The 21513-nt window shown below is 49.2% G+C and overlaps 1 protein-coding gene across 1 annotated transcript in view; it reads right to left on the bottom strand.

Annotated features, from left to right (window-relative positions):
• Positions 1-20971, bottom strand: part of RHOQ (ras homolog family member Q) — a 37659-nt gene extending 16688 nt beyond the window's left edge. The window contains exons 1-2 of the mRNA XM_047853281.1: positions 20686-20971; positions 20070-20128 (exon numbers count right to left, since the gene is read on the bottom strand). Of these exons, the coding sequence (XP_047709237.1) occupies positions 20070-20128; positions 20686-20827 (201 nt within the window). The 5' untranslated portion in view covers positions 20828-20971. The remainder of the gene's footprint in view (positions 1-20069; positions 20129-20685) is intronic.
• Positions 20972-21513: the final 542 nt, after the last annotated feature.

Below are 21513 nucleotides of genomic sequence, written 5' to 3'. Positions count from 1 at the left end.
GTTCTGCAGCCAGGCAGAGGTGGTGGTTGCGTGACACTGTGAATGTACTAAATGCCACTGAACTGCACACTTTAAAATGAGGAATTTTATGCTGTGTGAGTTGCACCTTAATTTCCAAAAAACACACACAGGTCCACAAGTATGCAAGACTGGGACCCTGTGGGTATGCACACGTACACACACACACACACACACACACACACACACACATACTCTCTCTCTCTCTCTCTCTCTCTCTCTCTCTCATGGAGATTTCTCCGAAATTCAGGGAGGTATTGCACATGGCAGAAACATCCGGGGTTAGGTCACCATGACACTCCCCCAGGGTGCTGAGCAGGCTTATCCTCCTTTGTGCATGTTCTAGACCCCTGACACTACCCCTTCTGCTTTACTTCCCTCATCCTCTCCCCCCGCCCCGCCCCCAGCTCTGTATGACAGAAGGCTCCCAGCAAAGCCCTTCCAAGCCTGCAGCATGTAACTGCACCACCTTATTCCAGCCTTATTTCACTTCCCAGCCCTGAGAAAAGCAGCTTGCTTCTGCTTTCATGAGAACGCCAGCTCTCCCACTGAACCAGCACCATTAGCCTATGAGATAGGGCAGCTCCCACTTTACAGATGAGGAAGCTGAGGCTTGAAGAAGCCCATCACGTGTCCAGAGGCACAGGAGAGTGGGGCAGAAGTGAGGCAGGAATGCATTCCTAAGAACGAGTTTAGGCCCTCTTAGCCCCTTTATTTTAACCAGGCAGCAGATCATGGGTTTGGTCCATAGACCTTTTGCATCTTTGACTCACAGGCTTACTAGCTGTGTGGCCTTGGGCAAATTACTTACCATCTCTGTTTCCTTTATCTGTAAAATGGACTAAGCTTTGGGAAGACTGAGTACGAATGGCACTTAGTGTACGTGGTGGCCGCTAGCTTAGGACCATGCCCAGTAGTGCTCCTTCACCATTTATTTCAGCTGATTTGGGGCAGAGGAATAAACAGGTGGCAAATGAGGGTTGAGGGTAAAATCGACTTTGTGAAAAGCACACTGAGTGGTTTTGCTGGTCTAATAAATGCGTATGTTTACATGGCAGACAAGGACTGAATACAGCTGCACCAATACACCTGAAGTGTGTTTTTTATTTTTATTTTTTTAAGTTTATTTATTTATTTGGGGGGGGGGCAGAGAGAGAAGGAGAGAGAGAATCCCAAACAGGCTCCACGCTGTCAGGGTGGAGCCTGATGCAGGGCTCGATCTCAGAGCTGTGAGATCATGACCTGAGCCGAAACCAAGAGTGGGACGCTTAACCAACTGAGCCAGCCAGGCGCCCCTCAAGTATGTTTTCTAAAACAAAGGCTAATGAGACCTGAGCAGTGAAAAAGTGTCACACACACGTGGACTATGACATGGCCACCACAGTGCACACAGCCAAAGGCAGTTTTCGGTGGCTGGCTGTAAAACGGTAATCGGACACACACGTTTGCACCAGCAATTTTGTGTGTTCCAAGAAGCTCAGCCAATCCAGAAGCAGGACTTCCCACTATAAAGAACCTGACTAGGGAGATGGGACATGTACTGAAGCAAACAGAGGCAGAGAAACAAAATCAAAGAGAAATAACACTACAGGCAGACGAGGAAACTGGCAACAATAAAACTTGGTGAGAAAAGCACCAGATAAATGCCATTCTCTTTGGCGTATCCTCACAAAACCCTTGGAGGCAGCACTGGGACAGGTGCAGTGATCCCGCCCTCCAGGGCACTGAGGACAGCAGCTGAGCCCAGGGCACTAGGTGAAGTGGTGTCGAAAGTCCCCTGGGAGCAGCTGGGCCGGTCAGTAGGTGGGGGGGGAGGGGGGGAAGGGGGAGGAGGTAGCGTAGCTTTCAAACTTAGAGGTGTGGGCCCTACAGTCCAGTCAAACTGCACAGGAACCTGTGTGGTTCCAGCTCTGAGCCCACCCTGTGCACCCCACTGAGGGGAGTCCTGTTGGAGCCCATGGACCAGCATGTCAACTCCTTTACTGAGTGTGTTATGTGCTGCCTGGAAAATCCAACAGCGCACATCTCCCTTAAGGGAAGTCAAGCGATTGAATAAGACACTGGCAGCAAGGGGAAGGCCCTGGAATAGTGAATTACACGTGGGGAACCAGAGGGCCTGGTCTGAGGTCCAGCTTCGCCTCTTGTGGGCAGTGCGGGTAAACTGTAGAGGTTATTTCAGTGTCTCTGAATGTGTTTTCTCATTTATTTAAAAAAAAAAAAGGCAGGGGATGGGTCGATTAATATCACCTACCTCCGAAGGTCGTTGTTATGGTTAAATGGGATGAACGAGTTCAAAGAAGGCCTCAAATATAGGCACAAAATTAATGACTGGAGATACAAATGCTAAGTGGCACAGGAGTTCAGAGAGGAGATAACTGGTCCACCCCTGAATACTAGAAAAGGCTGCATGGAAAAATCCATATTACCTAATGCATCTGTAGAAGTGTCGCAAGCATGGCACAGATCTTCAGACGACTTCCCTGGCCTTCACAGTACCCCTTAGAAACTCCAAACCCTTTTTAGCCTGGTGTTGAAGGCCAGCCTCAGCTGACATCAGATTCCCTTCCTAACTTATGTTTATGGGCTTTTCTGGGGACCACCCAGTGGAAGCAGCCTGCTCCTCTCCTTCCTCTCCTGTGCACCTACTTCTGGGCTTTTCTCTTGACCCGGAATACCTTGTCTCCTGTGTCCTCTCCTCATCCTAACCCACACACACACGCCATCTCCTCACCTAAGAAAACCGTCCAGATCCTCTCCCTACCATCTCCTGAGCTGGGAGTGTTCCTTCCCACCTCCCACTGTCATTAATACCTGTACGTGTAGTTAACAAATCAAGGGGAACTCTGGTAGGACACCCCAAGAATCTGACATGAGGCTACATTTTGAGAATTAGATAAATGAAAATCAAACCGTAGTCGTTTTAGTCATCTGCAGTGTGGGTCACACTGGAAAACACCCAAATCTAATCAAGGGGACTAAAATGTAACTAAGGAAAGCCTGTAACCTAATACGGTATGTTTTAAAACTGGCCTGGCTGAAACATAGGTTAAGTGAAAAGTCGCAGTCTATACAGACTCTACCCAGAGTCTAGCAAAGGAGAAATTGCATAATTAGAGTATCAGTGTCCACTCGGCTCGGCCTGGCGGTAAGATGCTGGATGTGGCGGACACACAAATCCTGGTCACTAGAAGGCCACACTCTCACGTGGAAGGAAAAGTTCATCACGGGGATCCAGGACCCAGATAAAATACAAATTCCCTCTAAGACTTCTAACTCTGTGTGCTCCAAAGCTCCATCCCAAGCAACCCTCTTCTGAATTCATTTTCCCAAGTAGCTCGATGCTAAGGAAAGGTACACTGGATAGCAGGCACTGGAAAGAATACCCATCGCTGTAACTCAGTTCTTCGTATTCATGTTTTCTAATTATATAAAAAAATGGGGATGACTTCAGTTAAATCAGTTAAGGCCAACTGAACACATGCATTTATCTCAGATCACTCCAAAATCCTCTAACATTATAGTAATTAAAAAAAAAAAAAAGAAAAAGAAAAGAAAAGGCAGAAAGCCACAGGGACAAAGCAAACGGAAAAGGAGACGAGAACCACCCAATTTTAGAAGCTGGGATGCAAAAGACTGAGTGGGAATGGACTTAACAGACTCAGGGGACCAGCAATGAGGGGAAAGCCAGGAAGCACCCATCCTGCACGACAGAAGCCCCTGAAGGTGCAGGGACAGTGGCGGCATGTTCTTCTGACATGGGTTGAAGCTGGAGCCACAAACAAGAGGATGAAGTGAGTCTGCTTGAGAAGCAGTTAAATCCCAGATTCCACTCCCCTATCACAGTGAGCACGTTCCCCAACCCTGACAAAAGGCAGAGGTATTGAGCGTCTGGGAAGGGTAGAACAGAGGGCTCCCCGGATGGGAGGACAAGGTCCAGTTGAACATACTGAACACAAGTCCAGAGCACGTGCTACAAATTAAGCCTCCCACTCTGCTTCCTGCACTCGCCTCCCAGAACAGTGGCAGCCCAAGAGGAAAGGCCAAAATCTGATGTTAAAGTTTCCCCAATGAAAAGGCCCCGACAGATCACCCCTAGCAGTGGTTCTCAACTGGGGGTGCCAGGAATGGTGAGGAGTGATGTTGCCCCAAGGGAACATTTGGCAATGTCTGGAGACACTTTTGATTGTCATGACTGGGGTGGGGTGCTACAGGAACCTAGAGGGAAGAGGCCAGGGATGCTGCTAAATGTCCTACAATACACAGGACAGTTCCCCACAACAAAGAATTTTCCAGTGAAAATATCAATAGTGCTGAGGTGGGGAAACCCTGAACTTCAGTAAAGGCCAGAGTCAGCCAGCTGGACTCACACACAGAGCTTCCCACATGTCCCAGTGCCACTCTCACAAACATGAATGGACCTCTGAGGAACGACCATGGAAGACGGAGACCAAAATGTGATACTCTGCAGGGAGACAAAAACTTTGAATAACTATCATTAATATCCTCAGAAAAATTAAAGAAGATGCTCAATCAAAAAAGTAAGACAAACCAGACTTAGAAGATGCCAAAGGGGGGGTGGGTGGGAAGGAACATCTAAAGAACAGGAGAAGGCTCTTAAAAATTAAAAATAGAATCACATTTAAAGAAACAACTGAAGGGGTGGATGATAAAATTGAGGAACTCTCCCAAAATAGAATAAAAAGACACAGAGGGAGCAAATAAAAAAAAAATAGAGGACCAGCCCAAGAACTCCAACATCTAAATACTAGGAGTTCTAGTATAACAGAAAAGATTAACTGGAAACGAAGAGATCAAAGAAATAAACCAAGAAAATTTCTCAGAACTGAAGGACATGAGTTTCCAGATTGAAAGGGTCCATGAAAGCCAGCTGGATCCTACCCCAAAGCCCATGTTTATGAAATTTCAGGAAGGCAAAATGGCAGATCCTAAAAGTTTCCAGAGAGGAAAACCAGGTTCTGGACAACAAATCAACTATCAGACTGGCATCAGACCTTTCAATAGCATACATTGAGGCTAGAAGACAATGGAGCAATGCCTTCAAGACTCAGAAAGGAAAAAAAAAAAATTTCCAATCTATTTTCAAACTGTCAGTCAGGTATAAAGGAAATAAAAAACATTTTGAAAAATACCAGGTGTTAAAAGTTTTGCCTACAGTGCACCTTTTCTCAGAAAATTAATAAAAGATATACTCCAGCAGAATGAGGGAATAAACCAAGAGGACATGAAAACTACAAAAAGAGGGGCACCTGGGTGGCTCAGTCAATTAAGCATCCGACTCTTGGTTTCAGCTCAGGTCATGATCACACGATTTGTGGGTTTGACCCTTGCATCAGGCTCTGCACTGAAGGTGCAGGGCCTGCTTGGGATTCTCTCTCTCCCCTCTCTCTGCTCCTACCCAAATCTTTCTCTCTCGTTCTCAAAATAAATAAACTTTAAAAAAAGAAAGAAAAGAAAAAGAAAAAAAAGAGATCCAATCCAAGACATAGATCCCAAGAGAATCCCACTAATAATGAAGGGAAATCCCAAGCTGTGCAGCAGGCTAGAGGTAACCAGTCCAGATTGGAGCACATCAGAAGTCTCACAAAGGATGTCTCCAAGAAGAAACTGATAGAATATATGATATGTTTGATTGCATGGAAAGGCAAGTTTGGAGTGAAGCGGGGAAACATGCAGTGAAAAAAGCAAGGGAAGAAGCAAGACAATTATTAATTCCAGGGAACAAAAAGTGGTACAGAAGGGAAGAATAATTATAGTACACTACATGGCTAAGACAACACAGCGATAAAAATACAAATACTGATTAGTGATCAAACACAAATTACACTCTAGCTACTGTGAAAGGGTGGATGGCAGGTGGAAGGCATGTGTGAAAGAGCTAAAGCCTCATCATTCATGTTGTGAAGTCAAAAGAGGGTATTTTTTTACCAAAATAAACAGCCAAGAGTTAATGTTTATTTATTTTTGAGAGAGAGAGAGAGAGAGAGAGAGAGCGAGCAGGAGAGGGGCAGAGAGAGAAGAAGACACAGGATCCGAAGCAGGCTCCAGGTTCTTAGCTGTCAGCACAGAGCCCAACGCGGGGCTTGAACTCACAAACTGCGAGATCATGACCTGAGCTGAAGTTGGACGCTTAACTAACTGAGCCACCCGAGCACCCCAACAGCTAAGAGTTAAATTGGAGTAAGAAATGGCTTCTCTGTAAGGAAAGTGGAGAGGGATCTTTTGTTTCTCCATAATAAATCTCACAGAATTGTTGGGTCTTTAAACTGTGTGCTTATACAATCTTAATAAAAATGAAATGACTTTTTAAAAAACTGGAGAAAACCAGCATACAGTACAAAGAAGTAAATTTCTAAAAATATTCAATATCACCATGTAGAGCCAAACACTAACATTTTGACAATTTTGTTCCAATTTTTTCTTCACATATTACATATATGCATATTTTTCAAAGTTGTAATCATGCCATATATAATTTTGATTCCTGCTTTTCACACTTAACACACCATTAGCCTTTTCACATATCTTTAAGTATTTGTTGAAAGCCGTCTTTAATGGCTGTGATTATTCTAATACACATCATGCTGTCATTTAACAAATCCCTTTTTACTCCACATTGATGCATTTATAATTTATCACTATTATAAAAATCGCTGTGAAATATATAGTTTCATGTAAATCTCTGTGTACTCTGAATGCTTCCTTGGCGTAAATTCATAGGAATGGGTCACTGAAATGGTCTTTGCCAAATTAATCCCCAAACAATTTGGGTCCAGTTTTACTCTCAACAACGGTGCGCAGAGCATCAGCTTCTCTGACTCCTGGGTATCGAAGTTTCCAACTTGTCCAATTTGATAGGTAAAATCAAAAGTCTGTATTTGCATATCTTTGCTTACTAGTTTTTATTTGCATATCTCTGCGTATTGGATGTTCACTGGCTATAGCAGTCCCCATTTATCCATGGGGATACATCCCAAGACTCCCAGGGGATGCCTGAAACTGCAGATAGTACTGAACCCAGTACTAGACCTGTACACACATACCTATGATACAGTTTAAGTCATAAATAAGGTACAGTGAGAGATTCACGGCGAAATAAAATAAAACGATATACTATAATGACATTTATGTGAAGTGGTCTCTCCCTCCCTCAGAATATCTTACTGTACTATCCTTCCCCTTCTTGTGATGATATGAGATGATAAAATGCCTACCCGACGAGACAGAGTTAGGTGAAAGACGTAGGCATTGTGAGGCTACTACTGACCTTCTGACGATATGTTAGAAGGAGGATGTTTCCAGACCACAGTTTCCAGACCACGGGTAACCAAAGCTGTGGAAAGCAAAACTACGGATAAGGGGTAAGGGGCGGGGGGGGGGGGGGGGGACTTCGGTATGCTTTTCTTCTTTTTGTGAGCTTTTGGTTTATGTCTTCCGTCTATGTTACCGCCGAGACCACATGGTAAATTAATCCTTTGGCAACCTCATTTATATCTGGATCTCTTATGAGTTAACACAAATTGGACCCATGGACCCAATGATCCGTGAGTACCTGGATCGTGTTTCTGAATCTCAACGCCCCCGCTTATCTGTGAGGCTCTGGGCAAGTGGCCAACCAAAAAGACAATTGATGTCCGCCCTCATGCTTTGCCATTTCCACCTTCTCATGGCACATCCCATTTCTACTCGCATTTTGGTCATCTGTATACATCTTCTCTTCCCACTTGACTCTAAATTCCTATCTAATGGGTCTTTATTCTGCACCTCACCTGTATTTAACAGGTACTCTGATATCTGGTGAGTAAAAACATAAAGGTGGGGAGTAGGCAGGAGACGATGATCAGAAGTACTGACAGAACCAGAACACTGGAAGGGGAGAGGGGAGATCAGCCCCACCACTCCAAGAGGCAGGGGTGAAAACAGTACCAGGAGCACACAGGCGGTAGACCTTTACTTTCTGCCTCAGAACCCAAAAGCTGGTTCCCAGAGCCTTGGATAGTGTCCACGTAATAAAGACTGACAAAAAGGAATAGAAAGGAAAGAAAGACAAAGATTATTCAGCCATAAAAAGGAATGAACTACTGATCCATTCTATAACATGGATGACCTTTGAAAACATTACATCGAGTGAAAGAAGCCTGACACAAAAGGCCGAATATTGTAGGATTCCATTTATAGGAAATGTCTCGAACAGGCAAATCCATAGAGACAGAAAGTAGATTAGTGGTTGCCAGGGGCTGAGGGGAGAGGAGAACGGATAGTATCTGCTAATGCGTATAGGGTTTCTTCGGGGGATGATGAGAATGTTCTGGCATTAAATAGTGGTGATGATTGCACGACTTTGCAAATATATAAAACCCTGAATGTGAACTGAATCCCGATTTTTAAAAAGGAAGGAGAAGTAAATGCATACACTGAACAGTCTGGTCCACCAGGAATTTCTAAAGAATCACTTTCTTCCCAACACCAGCTTGCCCAGACTGTGATGCTTCCACACTGCCCTGTTAGGTGGGGGCAGCAAGATGTCACAGCTCCCCACAGGGGAACAGGCAGCATTGGTGTCTCCTTTCCTAGTGAGGCTGAGCTGAACAAGTCAGTCCACTCGCTCTCCCCCTCCCCTACCTTTAACAGAGTGCCACAGAACACTCTGGAGGGACGCCTGACATAAAACACACTCGAGGACTCCTATAGATCCACACTTGCCAGAGTACCCGTTCACATCCTGGTCAATATCTTAACCAAATAGACCCAGCAGCTTTTCTGCTAATGGACACTATGAGTTAAGAAATGAGTTCTGTTATGCTTAAATGGGCGATGCTTTAAAATGACCACCTATAATCTGATTTTAAAGATCTTCAATGATGTCCAGACAGATCAGAATCCCCTTTAAAACAAGCTGATAAGAAAGCTAACGTGGAGGGGACGTCAACTCATCAGAAAGGTTCTTTCCACAATAATCTTTCCGACAGATTCCCCTAAATCCCACACTCACCTGGCTCCTATGGGATCCCCCAACCTTGTGCTAAATGCTAGGCACCACATGCAGTCCCCTTCTGGGGGCTTACAATCTGGGTGCTGAGTGAAGATTTATTCATGAGTAAGACCAAACGCTACACTGTGGCCAATACACAATTTCTCAGTTGAAATTCAAAGAAGAGGTTCAACTGCAAGATGGCTGGAGTCACAGAGGAAGAGGTCACAGGATGCCTCAGTCTCAGAAGGACCCTCTCACTTTCTGCAGGCTTGACAAAGACCTGAACCCCCACCCCCCACCCCACTCTGAAGGAAGAAGGGATCCTGCCACCTCTCTCCTCTGTTCCCCCTCACATCAGTCCCTTCTCCATCCCTCCAGAGCCAGAGCCTGCTAAAGACACCTTAAGGTAATAAATGCGAGCCCCGAACCAGCTCACTGGGGAGGACAGCCCTTTGAAAAGTAAGCTGGGATAAATGGAATTTTAATTGAACCAGACAATCAGGAGTAAATGTTCTCTCTCACTGGCAGCTCTTAGAGGGGGCATGCTTTGAGCCAACACATTTATAATCCCAATCATTATGCCACTTGACAGAGGATGTTTTTTCTATATTGGAACAAGTTTGGAAAAAAAGAGAGGGAGGGAGGGAGGGGAAGGAGGGAAAGAAGGAAGGAAGGAAGGAAGGAAGGAAGGAAGGAAGGAAGGAAGGAAGGAAGTGGGAAGGGCCAGTCAGGAGAATGGAAGAGGACACTAGCACAGAAAGCTTTGGTCAGCCAGAGTAATTACTGCCGACATGCATGTTTGAGTAACAGCCCTTCCTCCAACCGCTCCTGGTGACCTGCCTGGGGAGTTTTGATACAAAAGGACGTCATAGCTCATCTGTTGCTCTGGAACTAATTTAGCACAAACCAAACTGGCATGGTCCTCAGGGGCAGGTCTGTCACCACCCAGACTGCTAACCTCAGCCACAGTGAACAGAGCAAGGCTCAGGCCCCAATCTGTCTAGCTGCTTAAAATAGAGGAGAAAAGAATGCCTTGGCACTTAGACCTCATCAAAGAATACCAATGGAGTCTACTATGTGCACAGCCCTGGGCCAGAAAGCACATCAATGCAGCCAAGGGCAGCTTAGGAAGTTCTGCTTCAATTTTCTCCTGATAGTGCCCTTGGTCCCACCTCCACCAGATGAGCTAAGTAGGGAGCTTCCAAATATGGAGAGTCCCAACAATGTGTAAAGAACTAGAAACAGGGTGTATGGAGGTGGGTTTGCTGGGGTGGGGGGGTTAAAAAGTGAATAAATTATGTTCCCTGCACCCCAGGGACAGTGTATAAGGTATAAGGTAGAGGTGCACATGTGTGGTATCTGTGTGCACCTGTTATGTGTGTGCAGTGTGTATGCGTATAGTATGTGTGTACATACGTAGGGGGTGTGTGCATGTGTCTGGTGTGTGCGTGGTGTGCGTATGTGTATGGTATATGTGTGGTGTGAGGGGGAGTGTGGGGGGCAGCAGAATGAGGGGGAGTGTGCGGGAGGATGGAGGGAAGGGGAGGGTGGAGGGGAGTGACTTGGTATGAGGAGATAGTACACAAATACTCATTAACTCAGTGGTTCTGACCTCTCAGTCCATGTCAGAATCACCTGGAGGGTCTGTTTTAACAGAGATGTCCCTGAATTTCTGATTCGGGAGGTCTGGGTTGGAGCCCAAGAACCTGGATTTCTAACACGTTCCTAGGAGACGTCTTTTGGTTCGAGGAGCACATTTGAGAACCAGTGCGGTAATTCAAACTTTTGCTGAGCATCTAGTACACGTAAGAATCCAATCTGAGCACTTTCTCCACCTATAATTTGACCTGGAGAACCCCTACTGAGCTTAGCTCTTAGGAGCCGTTCATCTCCTATGGACAGAACCTGGCCCCCTCTGGCCCCCAATGAACGGGCACCGGTTCCCCTCCCATCAGGCAGTGTTGGCCCTACCCCTTGGCTGAACTGCTCGGCCTCTCCGGTAAGGCCTGCCCTTACCACAGGACCCTGCCCAGATGTGATACTCGGGGAAAGTTTGCCGACTGACTGCATGAATGTTGTCATTGCATCCTGACAGCCACAGCGGCTGCAGCACTGGCTGGAGGATCCGGGGGTCCAGGCAGATGTGCTGTCAATGGGGACAGCTCAGGAAGGTGAGCAAAATGAGCAGCAGGTGGGAGAGGCAGTCTTAGGTTGTAAACAGGGAATATTCAGTTGTAAATGGGACACACAGATTTGAAACTGTTTCAGTTGGAGAGTTTCCACCTACAGGGAGAAAAGAAAGGCCTAGGGCAGCCCCTATGGGACAGAAAAAGCACCTTTGCAGGTCACAGTTGCCCTGCCCAGCAGTCCAGCCCACAAACACCAAGTTCCTGCCAAGTCAAGGCTAGCAGGCAGAACAGGACACGAGGAGGTGGGGGGGGGGGGGGGTCCTGAGTCCTCCTGGAGGAGAGTCAACTTAAGTCAGCAGAGAACTTTCCCAGCCCCACTTCCGGGGCAGAGGCTACACCCGTATGCAAATAGCACCAAGGTCCTTTCACACCCTCACCTGTACCACCTAGGAGGAGGCTCTTTTTTAAAAAATAAAAATTTTTTAATGTTTTTATTTATTTTTGAAGGAGAGACAGAGCATGAGCGAGGGAAGGGCAGAGAGAGAAAGAGAGGGAGACACGGAATTCGAAGCAGGCTCCAGGCTCTGAGCTGTCAGCACAGAGCCCAACGCGGGACTGGAACTCCCCAAAATGTGATATCATGACCTGAGCAGAGGCTGGACGCTAAACCGGCAGAGCCACCCAGGCACCCCGAGGGATGGGGGGGGCTCTTTTTAAGTTAGAGTGTAGGTAAATGAACAAATTAACAAAACACCCTAACCTTCTAGGGGGCAGTATTTACAAAAGCCATTTTAGCGGCAACCCTCCTCTTCCACTTATAGCCACACATTTTACCAGCTCTTCTAGCGAAAAGCAACACACCCCAGGGGCACCTGGGTGGCTCAGTGGGTCAAGCATCTGACTTCAGGTCAGGATCCCACAGCTCATGAATTCAAGCCCTACGTCCAGCTCCTCGCTGACTGTGCGGAGCCTGCTTGGGATTCTCCCTCTCCCTCTCCCACTCTCTGCCCCTCCCACGTGCAGAAGCACAGGCGCGCACTCTCTCAAAATAAATAAACAAACTTTGGAAAAAATAGAAAAGCGACTGCACGCAGAATGTACTTTTCACATGAAACATTCAACAACAGAATATATGCAATGTAAAAGAGACATTTCACATCATCATGCTTAGCATGGGTAATTTAATGTAAAGAACCCAAGGCTTGGAGTGGGACAGCTTGCCCTGGAATCTTGCTGTTGCCTGTCACCAGCTTTGTGGCCTGGAACAAGCCATCATCTCTCTGAACCCACAAAATGAGGCACACGCCACTTACTTCCTTAATTCACAGAGCAGGTGAGAGGCCTCTGGGAGGTACCAAATGCAACATGCTTTGTGCTCTGTAAAAATGTCACTCAGTGAAGAGTGTGTCGTTATTAAACCCCAAATTCTATCCTGAGTCTGGGCGGGGCTGGCAAGTCTGCTGATTGGGAGAGAGGCGGCTGGTTCCCTACTCCCACCAGTCACTTGAAAAGAAACCGTGACAACAATAAAGTCCCTTCCCCCTACTCTGGTGTTCTTTCTATTAAAATCAACAAGCAACACAGCACCAGATTAATTATCTCTCTAATTACTGAGTTGTCGGTTACCCAGTGAAAAACTCCATAATTTAGTTATCAGCCCTGCTCTACAAGTTGACAATGATACCAGGGATCTGGGGTCCACAGAGACACATTTGGGACATCCCCCCACGCCTGTGCTCCCCATGCTCTTCCTCCTCACTCAGAATATGAGCTCCCCATGACCCTCTGCCTGCATGACCTCATTTAATCCAAGGCTCCCCAAGCTTTCATTCATGGGACAGAGAAGAGATTATGTGTTCTGCACACGGTGGGGTGGAAGGGCCTTGAGTGAAGTGACTGAGGTTGAACAGCCCAAGCCCAGGGCTGCCTGTTGGCCTTACCCCAACGCCTTGAGCCTAGGAGCGGGGAAGCTCAGATTTGATCCAAAGACTCCACAAGGAGATGCAACTATAGTCCCCATTTTACAGATGAGGAAAACTGAGGTTCCGACAGGCCAAGACCCTTGCTTGGAAGGGGCCCTAGTAGAGTAACATGGGGGCCCACAGAAGTCACCAGTAGAATACTCTACTCTCTCTCACGTCCTCCTGCAAGCCTACATCTTCCACAGAGCTTATCCCCATCACCTCTTCTCAGCTGGGACTGTGCAACACTCAGTTTCACAGGATGACTTTTCCCAGCTGCATAGGCAGACCTTTCAGAGATCTGACCCCTCCTTTCTTCCCCCACAGAAGAGCAGAACACAGAGCAGGCACTGCACCAACTCCACTGAACCGAACCGATGTGGAGCCCCCAAAGCTGGTCTGGACCGTCATTCCCAGCAGGGGTCTGGTACTCAGTCCATGGTGGCTGAGAGTGACCAGGGTGATCCCATACACCATCTCTAATCCTTACGGCAACCCTGTGAAGCAGACATTAGGCAGGGAGGGAAGAGCCAGCGGACCAGAGAAAAGGAGCTGGGATTCAGATTTGGTCTGGAGAATCCAAAACCCACCCTTTCACAGCCAAGCTGCCTTCTCCTCAGAAGCTCTAGATGTGAAAGGCCTCAGGGAAGTTGCAAAGGCCTGAGACTGAGAGACAGTATTGGGAGACAGGCCCGCCGGTGACCACAAAGCCCCCGGGCTCTAGGTGGAAGTATAACTGATGCCTGCTGCACACCTCCATGCTATACCTCCTTTGAACTTTGGAGACTTCTGTATTAAATAAAACTTTTCTCCAAGAAACCGGTTGTGCCTGAAGCTATCATCTAAGGGCTATCGCCTTAGTCTTTGGTTAACCTTTTAGCAGAAAGGAGTTGAAGCCAAATTAAGGATCGACTCAACCTGAGAAGTATTTGTTGTACCCCTTCCATGCCCCAGGCACCAGACTAAGTGCTGGAAACGTGCTGGAGAAAAAGAAGGACAAGGCTCTAGGTCCTCAGGGAGCTCAGAGAAAGCAGGAACCGGCCCCAGAGGGGATCTACTCAGGGAACCCGGGAGAGCTCCCATGAACCGTCCACAGCTACCTAAGCTCCTCGGAGGGCCTCCCCCACTCGCTCCCACGTTTCCTTGCTTCCGTTTCCTTGCTTCCTTGTACGAAGCAGCTGCCTGCCAGAAAGTAAAAGAGGAACAGCAAACTGCTGAGGGCAAGGAAAGAGGCTCCTGGATCGTGGCTTGCCAAATTAGGGCAAAACCAAGCCCCTCCGAGGGAAAGGAAATCCAGCTGAGACTCAAAAACTTTAGCTTTTAAAGACCTGTGTGGTCCTCGGTTTTCTTTCTTTGTAACTGCTTCCCTTCCCTCCAACTTGCAGTTTGCTATTCTGTATCTGAGACCTCTTGGTAGTAGTGCCCGCGGCTGCCAACATATGTGTCACTGCTAGAAACTGATACCCCCGTGGAAAGCTGCTTTGTTTTGTCCTATTTTAATGCCGTTAGGTCTCCTCTCCCGAAACCCCGAATTCCACAACAAAACCGCAAACACCCAGTTTGCCCTAAGGCCCCTGACCCATGAGCTGTAAAACAATGCTTCCTACCTTTTTCGTATCCTGGCACGCACAGAAATGACGACATATGCTCAGGCCCCTTGAGGCTGCACAAGGAGCCGCGAAGATGGGATCTGAACACACCTATGACACTCACTTCTGCTACACCTGCTGGGAAGCTTTGGTTCCCAGAGCGTAAATGGCAGTAAACCTCAAGAAAACCATGAGAGAAGTGGAGGAGCCAGCCAGATCAGATGGCCAGGAAGGGGACAGGGCCCACCTGCACACAGACAAACCATTCAGAACTGATGCAGACTGCCCCCCGCCCTGAGGCTCCTGCTTGCGGGACCACGGTCGGAGCTAACATATCCCAAACCCACATCACAGTGAGAAGAAAGGGAGCACAGGACATTCAGTCACTGCAGAGGCTTTGGAGCCAAGAGAGGCCATCCACCTTCCCAATGCAGAGGAGGAAACCAGCATTCAGTGTAATGTGGTGCAGGCTGCAGATATAAATAGCTTCTAAAAAGGTTAGGAAAAACGCCCAGACGACAAATCTACAGTAGGTTACTAAGGGAAATCGGGATGTTTAGTGCCAGCAGCTCACCTGTTGAAGCTGGACTGGGGAGGAACTCCATGGCTTCTCCCAGACTCTGCTCCCCAGGCCCTTCAGGGACGCGGTGAGGGGCTGCTGACACCCGGAGCCTGCGGAATGCAGGCGGGTGTTTCCCGAGCCCTCCTGATGCTCCCCGCAGGCCCCCTCCAAAGTAAGGAAAACCTTTTTCCTAATTACATCTCTGTCCAGTTTCCATTCGCCTACTCACTCTCAATTTCCTCATATGGCAAAAGTGTACCTCCGCAGGTACTGTGAGGATGCCTGCCTGAAGGTAGGAGGAGCCTGAGGTGGCAACACCCCCCCCAACCCCGCCCCGTGGCCCCTTCCCATTATATTAGGCCCTTAGGTGCTGCCCCATGAAACACACAGAAGTCAGGGCATTCCAAGGCTGCCTCCCCTGGAGATTCCCTTCTGGAGGGAAAGTACTTCCCTGGTTACCCAGAGGGCTTGGAGGTCAGCCACAGCTGCTGGGCTACGTCAAGTAAGAAACAGATCTCACTTGTCACTGAAAAGCCAACCCCAGGGACTAAGTTAAGGGTATTTATGGCTCTCATGTATGCATCCTTGAACCTGTGTGTGTTTCAGTGAACAGACATAGCAACAGCACACCCAAAAGCATGCATATGGACTTCCACATACTGAGGCAGTGGCTAAATCTGGAACTTTAGGGAACCCAAAAGCACCCCCAACACACACTCTCCTGAGTGTGGGTATTCTGAGACCTGGGATAAACTGGGCGCCAGTCCTTCCCTCTTTAGGGTATCAAGTTCTGCCTTCCTGCCAAGGATTAAGAGATCAGCCAGGAGCCCACAGCTCAAGAGCAGCTTGCCAGGCAGCTCCCCACCAGCTCATCTGCACAGAGAGTGAGAGCTCTTGCCACCTCCCCTGTGCTCCAAACAGTACGGGGGCAGGAGGGAAAATACTGCCTCTCCAGTCCCACCCTGAGTGGACAAGAGGGCTGCTGCAGAGCCTACCCTGAAGTCCTGAAAGCTGGGCAAGAAAGGAGAAGCTGCAGAGACTCCCAGGCCGGAAGCCAGACCCCTCTACAAGGCCCCAGCGAGGAGGAAGGCACCACTGCCCTCAACTTCCACTCCAAAACGCTGGGCAGTCAAAGCATCAGGGATGCTCCTGGGCCACCCGGGGGCTTGGCCGAGAGAGGCGGCTTCCCCTCTGGTGTGGGGGACATTGAGGGATGTGCCCAGGCAGAGCCCATGATAGGGACTAAAGCTGCCCAAAACACTCACATTCCTACTCATTCATTCTCTCCCTCAACTTACGCTCCACCCCCCCAACCCCCCCTCCCCACCTCCACTCTCGACCAATAGTGGTAGAGGGCAAGGGGGAAGCAGACTCCTCTGGAAGGCAAAAGGTCATCTACTATGGTCATCTCTTCTGTTCCGTAGTATGTAAACTGGGTGAATGTTACCTATGGCTTTGAACTTGACTGGGGTCAAAGAGGAGACCAAGAATAAGCACATAAACTTTAAGTTCCAACCTAAGGGAGGCCCTTATTGCTGTTATTCAAATACAACGAGTGAACATTCTGGGAGAGCATTTTGGAGAGAAAGCAATGCTTTCCAGTCCCGTGCACTTCCTCCTCAACGCTTCTTACCTCCCAAAGTAGAATCAACTGAAACCTACATACCCCACTTGTCTCTCGAAGTGTGCACTGAACTCTTAGTTTTTCTAAGTTTCTCTTACATTACTGGGGATACAGGCTCTGAGAAAGAAAGGAAATCATCTGATACAACAGGGCATTTAGAGCAGGGAACACTGGACTGTGTCCATGGGTCCAGTGATGGGGACTGTGGGAATCAGGAAGTACAAAGCTGGCTCCACACCTCCAGTGAAAAGGTTCTAGGATCTGGAATCTAGTGGAATTTCTATCATCAACTCCAAACACAATACACTATCCTCTTCCACCTGTGACCCCCCGTGTCCCAACAAAACTGACCAGGGTGCAGTACAATAATTTCTTGTAATATTTATACTCATCTACTATGAGGGAAGAACAGTGTCAGCTGTTTTCACATACATTGAACAGTTTAAGCCAGTTTACAGCACTGCAGCATAGATTCTAATTGTCCACATATTTTACTACATCACAAAGGTTAAATACAGCTAGAATCGCACGACTAGTACAGTAAGACGGAGATATGAGCCCAGGTCTCCTTGGTTCGAAAGCCCGTGGGCTTTCCTCTGCTGTCCGTAAAGCTTAAACGCGGATGTATATGTGTGTATGCATGTCTATGTGTTTACTTATTGTAAACATGGCTTCATAGAGGCATCGCATCTTAATGACAACACAGGAATCTCCTATGTAACACACATGAACAGATATCTGGTTCAGACACTTCTACTTATCCTATCATCAGCCATGGCAGAACCCTATCTTAAACTTATTCTTTTGTAGTCCCCAGGTGCTTAGCACAGTGCTAAGGTAGACAATGGGCACTCCTCACTTAATCTCATTGATAATTACATTGCTAAGATTGCTTATTAGTAATAAACCCTTAAATGCTGAAAGATGAATTATCACTAACTTTGATCTAAAAGGAAAAGTTCCAGACACTGGCAAAAACACCAAGGGGGCCTAAAACGCATCTTGGCCGATAGAGTAGGTGTCCGACCGCTGGGTAAAAACAGTAACATCTGAACCTTACTAATAGTTTGGTCCCACTTGGTATTGTATCTTACAATCTCCATAGGAAACAGCAATCACGATGACTTATGGGAAGCCCTGGTTTTGTGAGTGGGTCCAACTTCAGGTGATTCTTTGGATCTGGGTTCTCTCCTCTGCAGCGGTTGCATACGACCCCCACTCAGAGAATGGCCATCAAGATTCCAGGTGTGTCTATAGACACACAAGGAATCCAATCAACCCAGGTAGCATCTCAGCCTCTCCTGTTGCTCTCTGTGTGTATAACCACCTCAAACTGGGGCAAATTCAGACCCGTGCCCTAATCCCAGCAATACCCGTCAGTAGCTGTGCAACCTTAAGTCAGCTACCTAGCTTCTCGGAATCCCAGTTTCCTCATCTGCAAAGATAGAATATCACTTATCTCATGGGGTTGTTTTGTGGAGAAAATAAAGATATTTGCATGTGGCTGTCCCATGCCTGATATGTCGAAGGAACTCAGTAAATATTAGTTGGGTCTAAAGGTGCACAGAACAGGTCTGACATACATACATCCTGTTGAACAGGGCTTGTGGTCAAACAAATGGTCATGGTGACAAGTTAAATGAGAAAAGGGAAGAGGTGCTAGTGAGAGAAGTTAAAATTAGAGACGATGCTTAAAAACCTCTCTCCTTTCAACCAGTAATTTCAACCTGTTATTTATCTACTCTGTTGCTCAAAAGTTGGTCTTACTTAACTGACAGAGTTCTGCCTCTTGCCCTCCATACGTTCTGACAGAATAAGTAACAACTACAATACAATAGGGCAGGCATCCAAAAGGGGCCCTGGAAAGCTAAGAACTGGTTGTACTGACTTAGGACGGTCTGGTCAAAGGGGACAGCCTCTGGCACCTTGCACTGCCAACAGTTTCTCTATCCTCGGATGCTCCTCTAACTTAACAGTTTGGAAACCAGAAGCCACATCAAAACACTCTCAATAAAACATTTTTCAGACTCTAACCTGGTACCACAATTCTGAAATCCGAATCTAGAAAAGCTACAAAGAATAGCTCCCCTTTATTGAGCACCTGTGTGTGCCAGACTCAGTGCTAAGCATCTGGCATATATTACATGAACAGGAATTTTTTCTAACATTTTATAGAAAAGGAAACTGTACTACCAGACATCCTCCAAAGCACTCTCTAAGCCCCTCAGCTGTTCACATGGCCTCAACGACTCAAGTCTGGATGACACGTGGAAATTTCTGCCCAAGGCTTCATGTCTAATCACAGGGCTGGATTCTACAAAACTTCATTACACACAATCATCCCAGCCCCACAGCAAAAGTGGGTCTGGGAAGAGGGTGGCTGGGACAGAGACAGGGAGGAGACTTTAATCCTTTAGGAGCCACCTCTGATTTGCTAATGGTCAGAGGCTGCCAGGAGGAGTGTGCATTTTCTTTCTGCACAATAATCTCTCCCAAAGAAAACCCAAACAAAGTCACCTGGCCTTCCTAAGGAAGAAAAAAAAAGCTCTTCCTCCAAGATTCATACTGAACTCCTAACCCTTCCTCTTCCTCCTTACCCCAGGGAGTGGCTGAATGGTTGTTGTTTCTTTTCTTTTTTTCCCTATGGTCCTCTGGTAACACCACAAATTACGTTTGCAGGGACTCGAGTCCCAGAGTGCAATGATGTTGTAATAAACATAACCAGGACCAAATGCCTTCCCATCATATTAGATGATGCCATTTCGCACCAATCAGGTTCCTCGGGCAGGCAGACCACTCTCCAATGAGGGACCAGACAGAGGCTGTGAGGGGGAGACCTGGTCATCTGCAACTAAAAATAAGGGCGCTTCATGATTGGCCGCTGCCACTTTGCAACAGGAGTTGGGACCCACACACCAGGCACCATACAGAAAGCACACACAGGCAAAAACTTTCACAGCACAGGGGTTCACATGGGGTGGGCTGGGCTAGGTTTGTTGTTGCGTTGTGTGTGCTTGCCTGTGTTTCTCCTTTTCCTAATTTGCTGACTTGAAAAAAGAAATAAAGATTTGATCCAGAGGGGCCCCTCGCAGACACACCCTCCCTCTTCGACACCTCAGTTTCCAAAGGCCATTTGCAGCCACCCTGAATTGAGGAAAGGCAAGGGGATGTCGGCCAGGGGCCAAGACACTCACCTGTCCCGCCGTGTCATAGAGTCCCAGGAGGTACTGCTTGCCCCCTACGGTGACGCTGACTGCAAGGGCAGAAATGGGGGTGGGGAGAGAAGTTCAATTATCTAGGGTCTGGGGCAACCTCGCACCCCACCTGGACTCTTTTATCTCAACCCAGCCGGAGGCATGCGGCGCTCTCGGGGAGATGTCACCCCTTTTCCCTTGTGCCCTGTTAAGTGGTGTGAGGCCAGCGTGTGATGTGATCCCCGCTGCCCACTCTCTTCTCCCAAGTCCCGTAGCCACGTCTCGCCCGGTGCCCTAAGTACTTCCCCCGGGGGTTTGGGGCAGTAGGGAGGAGGCTGTGGGAAGGTCATGGAGGTCGGCCCAGGGCGTCCGGGGGTTGGGAAGTGCGGTGAGCTGGGACTGGGCCGGGGGTGGGGAGTAGAAGAGGGGTCTACCGAGCCGGCGACTGGGAGCGCCGGAGGGGAGGTCTGGGGGTGGGGCCGGGCGCCCGGTAGAGGGCAAGGCGGGGGAGGGGTGGGGAGCGCGCTTGGGGGAGGCGGCGAGGGGGCTCCGCCAAAGTTGCTCCAAAGTTCCCGGCCCGGGGAGCGGCCCCTTAGTCAGCAGTTCCGAGGCTTACCTGCGTAGTGGTCGAAGACGGTGGGCACGTACTCCTCCGGGAAGGCGTCGTTGGCATAGCTCATGAGTAGGCACGTCTTGCCCACCGCCCCGTCGCCGACCACCACGCACTTGAGCATCAGCGCGCCGGGCCCGTGAGCCATGCTGCGGCCGGCCGGCCTCCGGGCATGGTCCCCCCGGAGCTCCCGCCCCGGCCCCGGGCTCAGCCCCAGCCCGCCTGGGGGGTCCGCCTCCGCCGCCGCTCCGCGCAGCAGGGCCGCCCCCCCGGCCCCATGCAGCGGCTCCCCCCGCCCGAGGGGAGGGGGCGGCGGGCACGGGGCTCTGCCGCCGCCTCGGTCGCTGCCCGGATCCCCACCCGGGCCCCGGTCGCCGCGCCCGCCCGCTGCCCCCGCCGCTCGGCGCCCTCTCCCCGGCCCGGCCTCCCCAGGAGGATCCGCTGGATCATAAGACTGGCCGGCCCCAGGGGAGACGGTAACTTCGGGGAGGGCAGTGGAGGGGAGGGGCCAGGCGGCTCTCCCCGCCCCGCGCGGGTCCGGGCCCCCTCCCAGCTGGGCCCCGGAGGAGGGCGGGCCCAGGCGCCTCCCCGAGAGCCGGCCGCCAGCCCCGCGCCCCCGCCCGCCGGCTCCGCGCCCCGCGCCCGGGGCCCCGCCCGCGACCGCCGCTCAGCCCTGCCCGCTCACCCTAGCTTGACTCCCCGCGAGGGCTGGGGAGGGGGTGAGGGGGAGGAGCCGCGGAGCTGGGGCGGTGTGCGGTGGCGAGGGGGTGGGGGGAAGGTGAGGCTGGGGGAGGAGGCCGAGAAGGAAGCGCTCGGGAGGAGCCGAGGGCTCCT

The sequence above is a fragment of the Prionailurus viverrinus genome, chromosome A3 (genome assembly GCF_022837055.1).
Source record: "Prionailurus viverrinus isolate Anna chromosome A3, UM_Priviv_1.0, whole genome shotgun sequence".
In the NCBI taxonomy this organism is placed as follows: Eukaryota; Metazoa; Chordata; class Mammalia; order Carnivora; family Felidae; genus Prionailurus; species Prionailurus viverrinus.
This window is presented reverse-complemented; position numbering and strand designations above follow the sequence as displayed.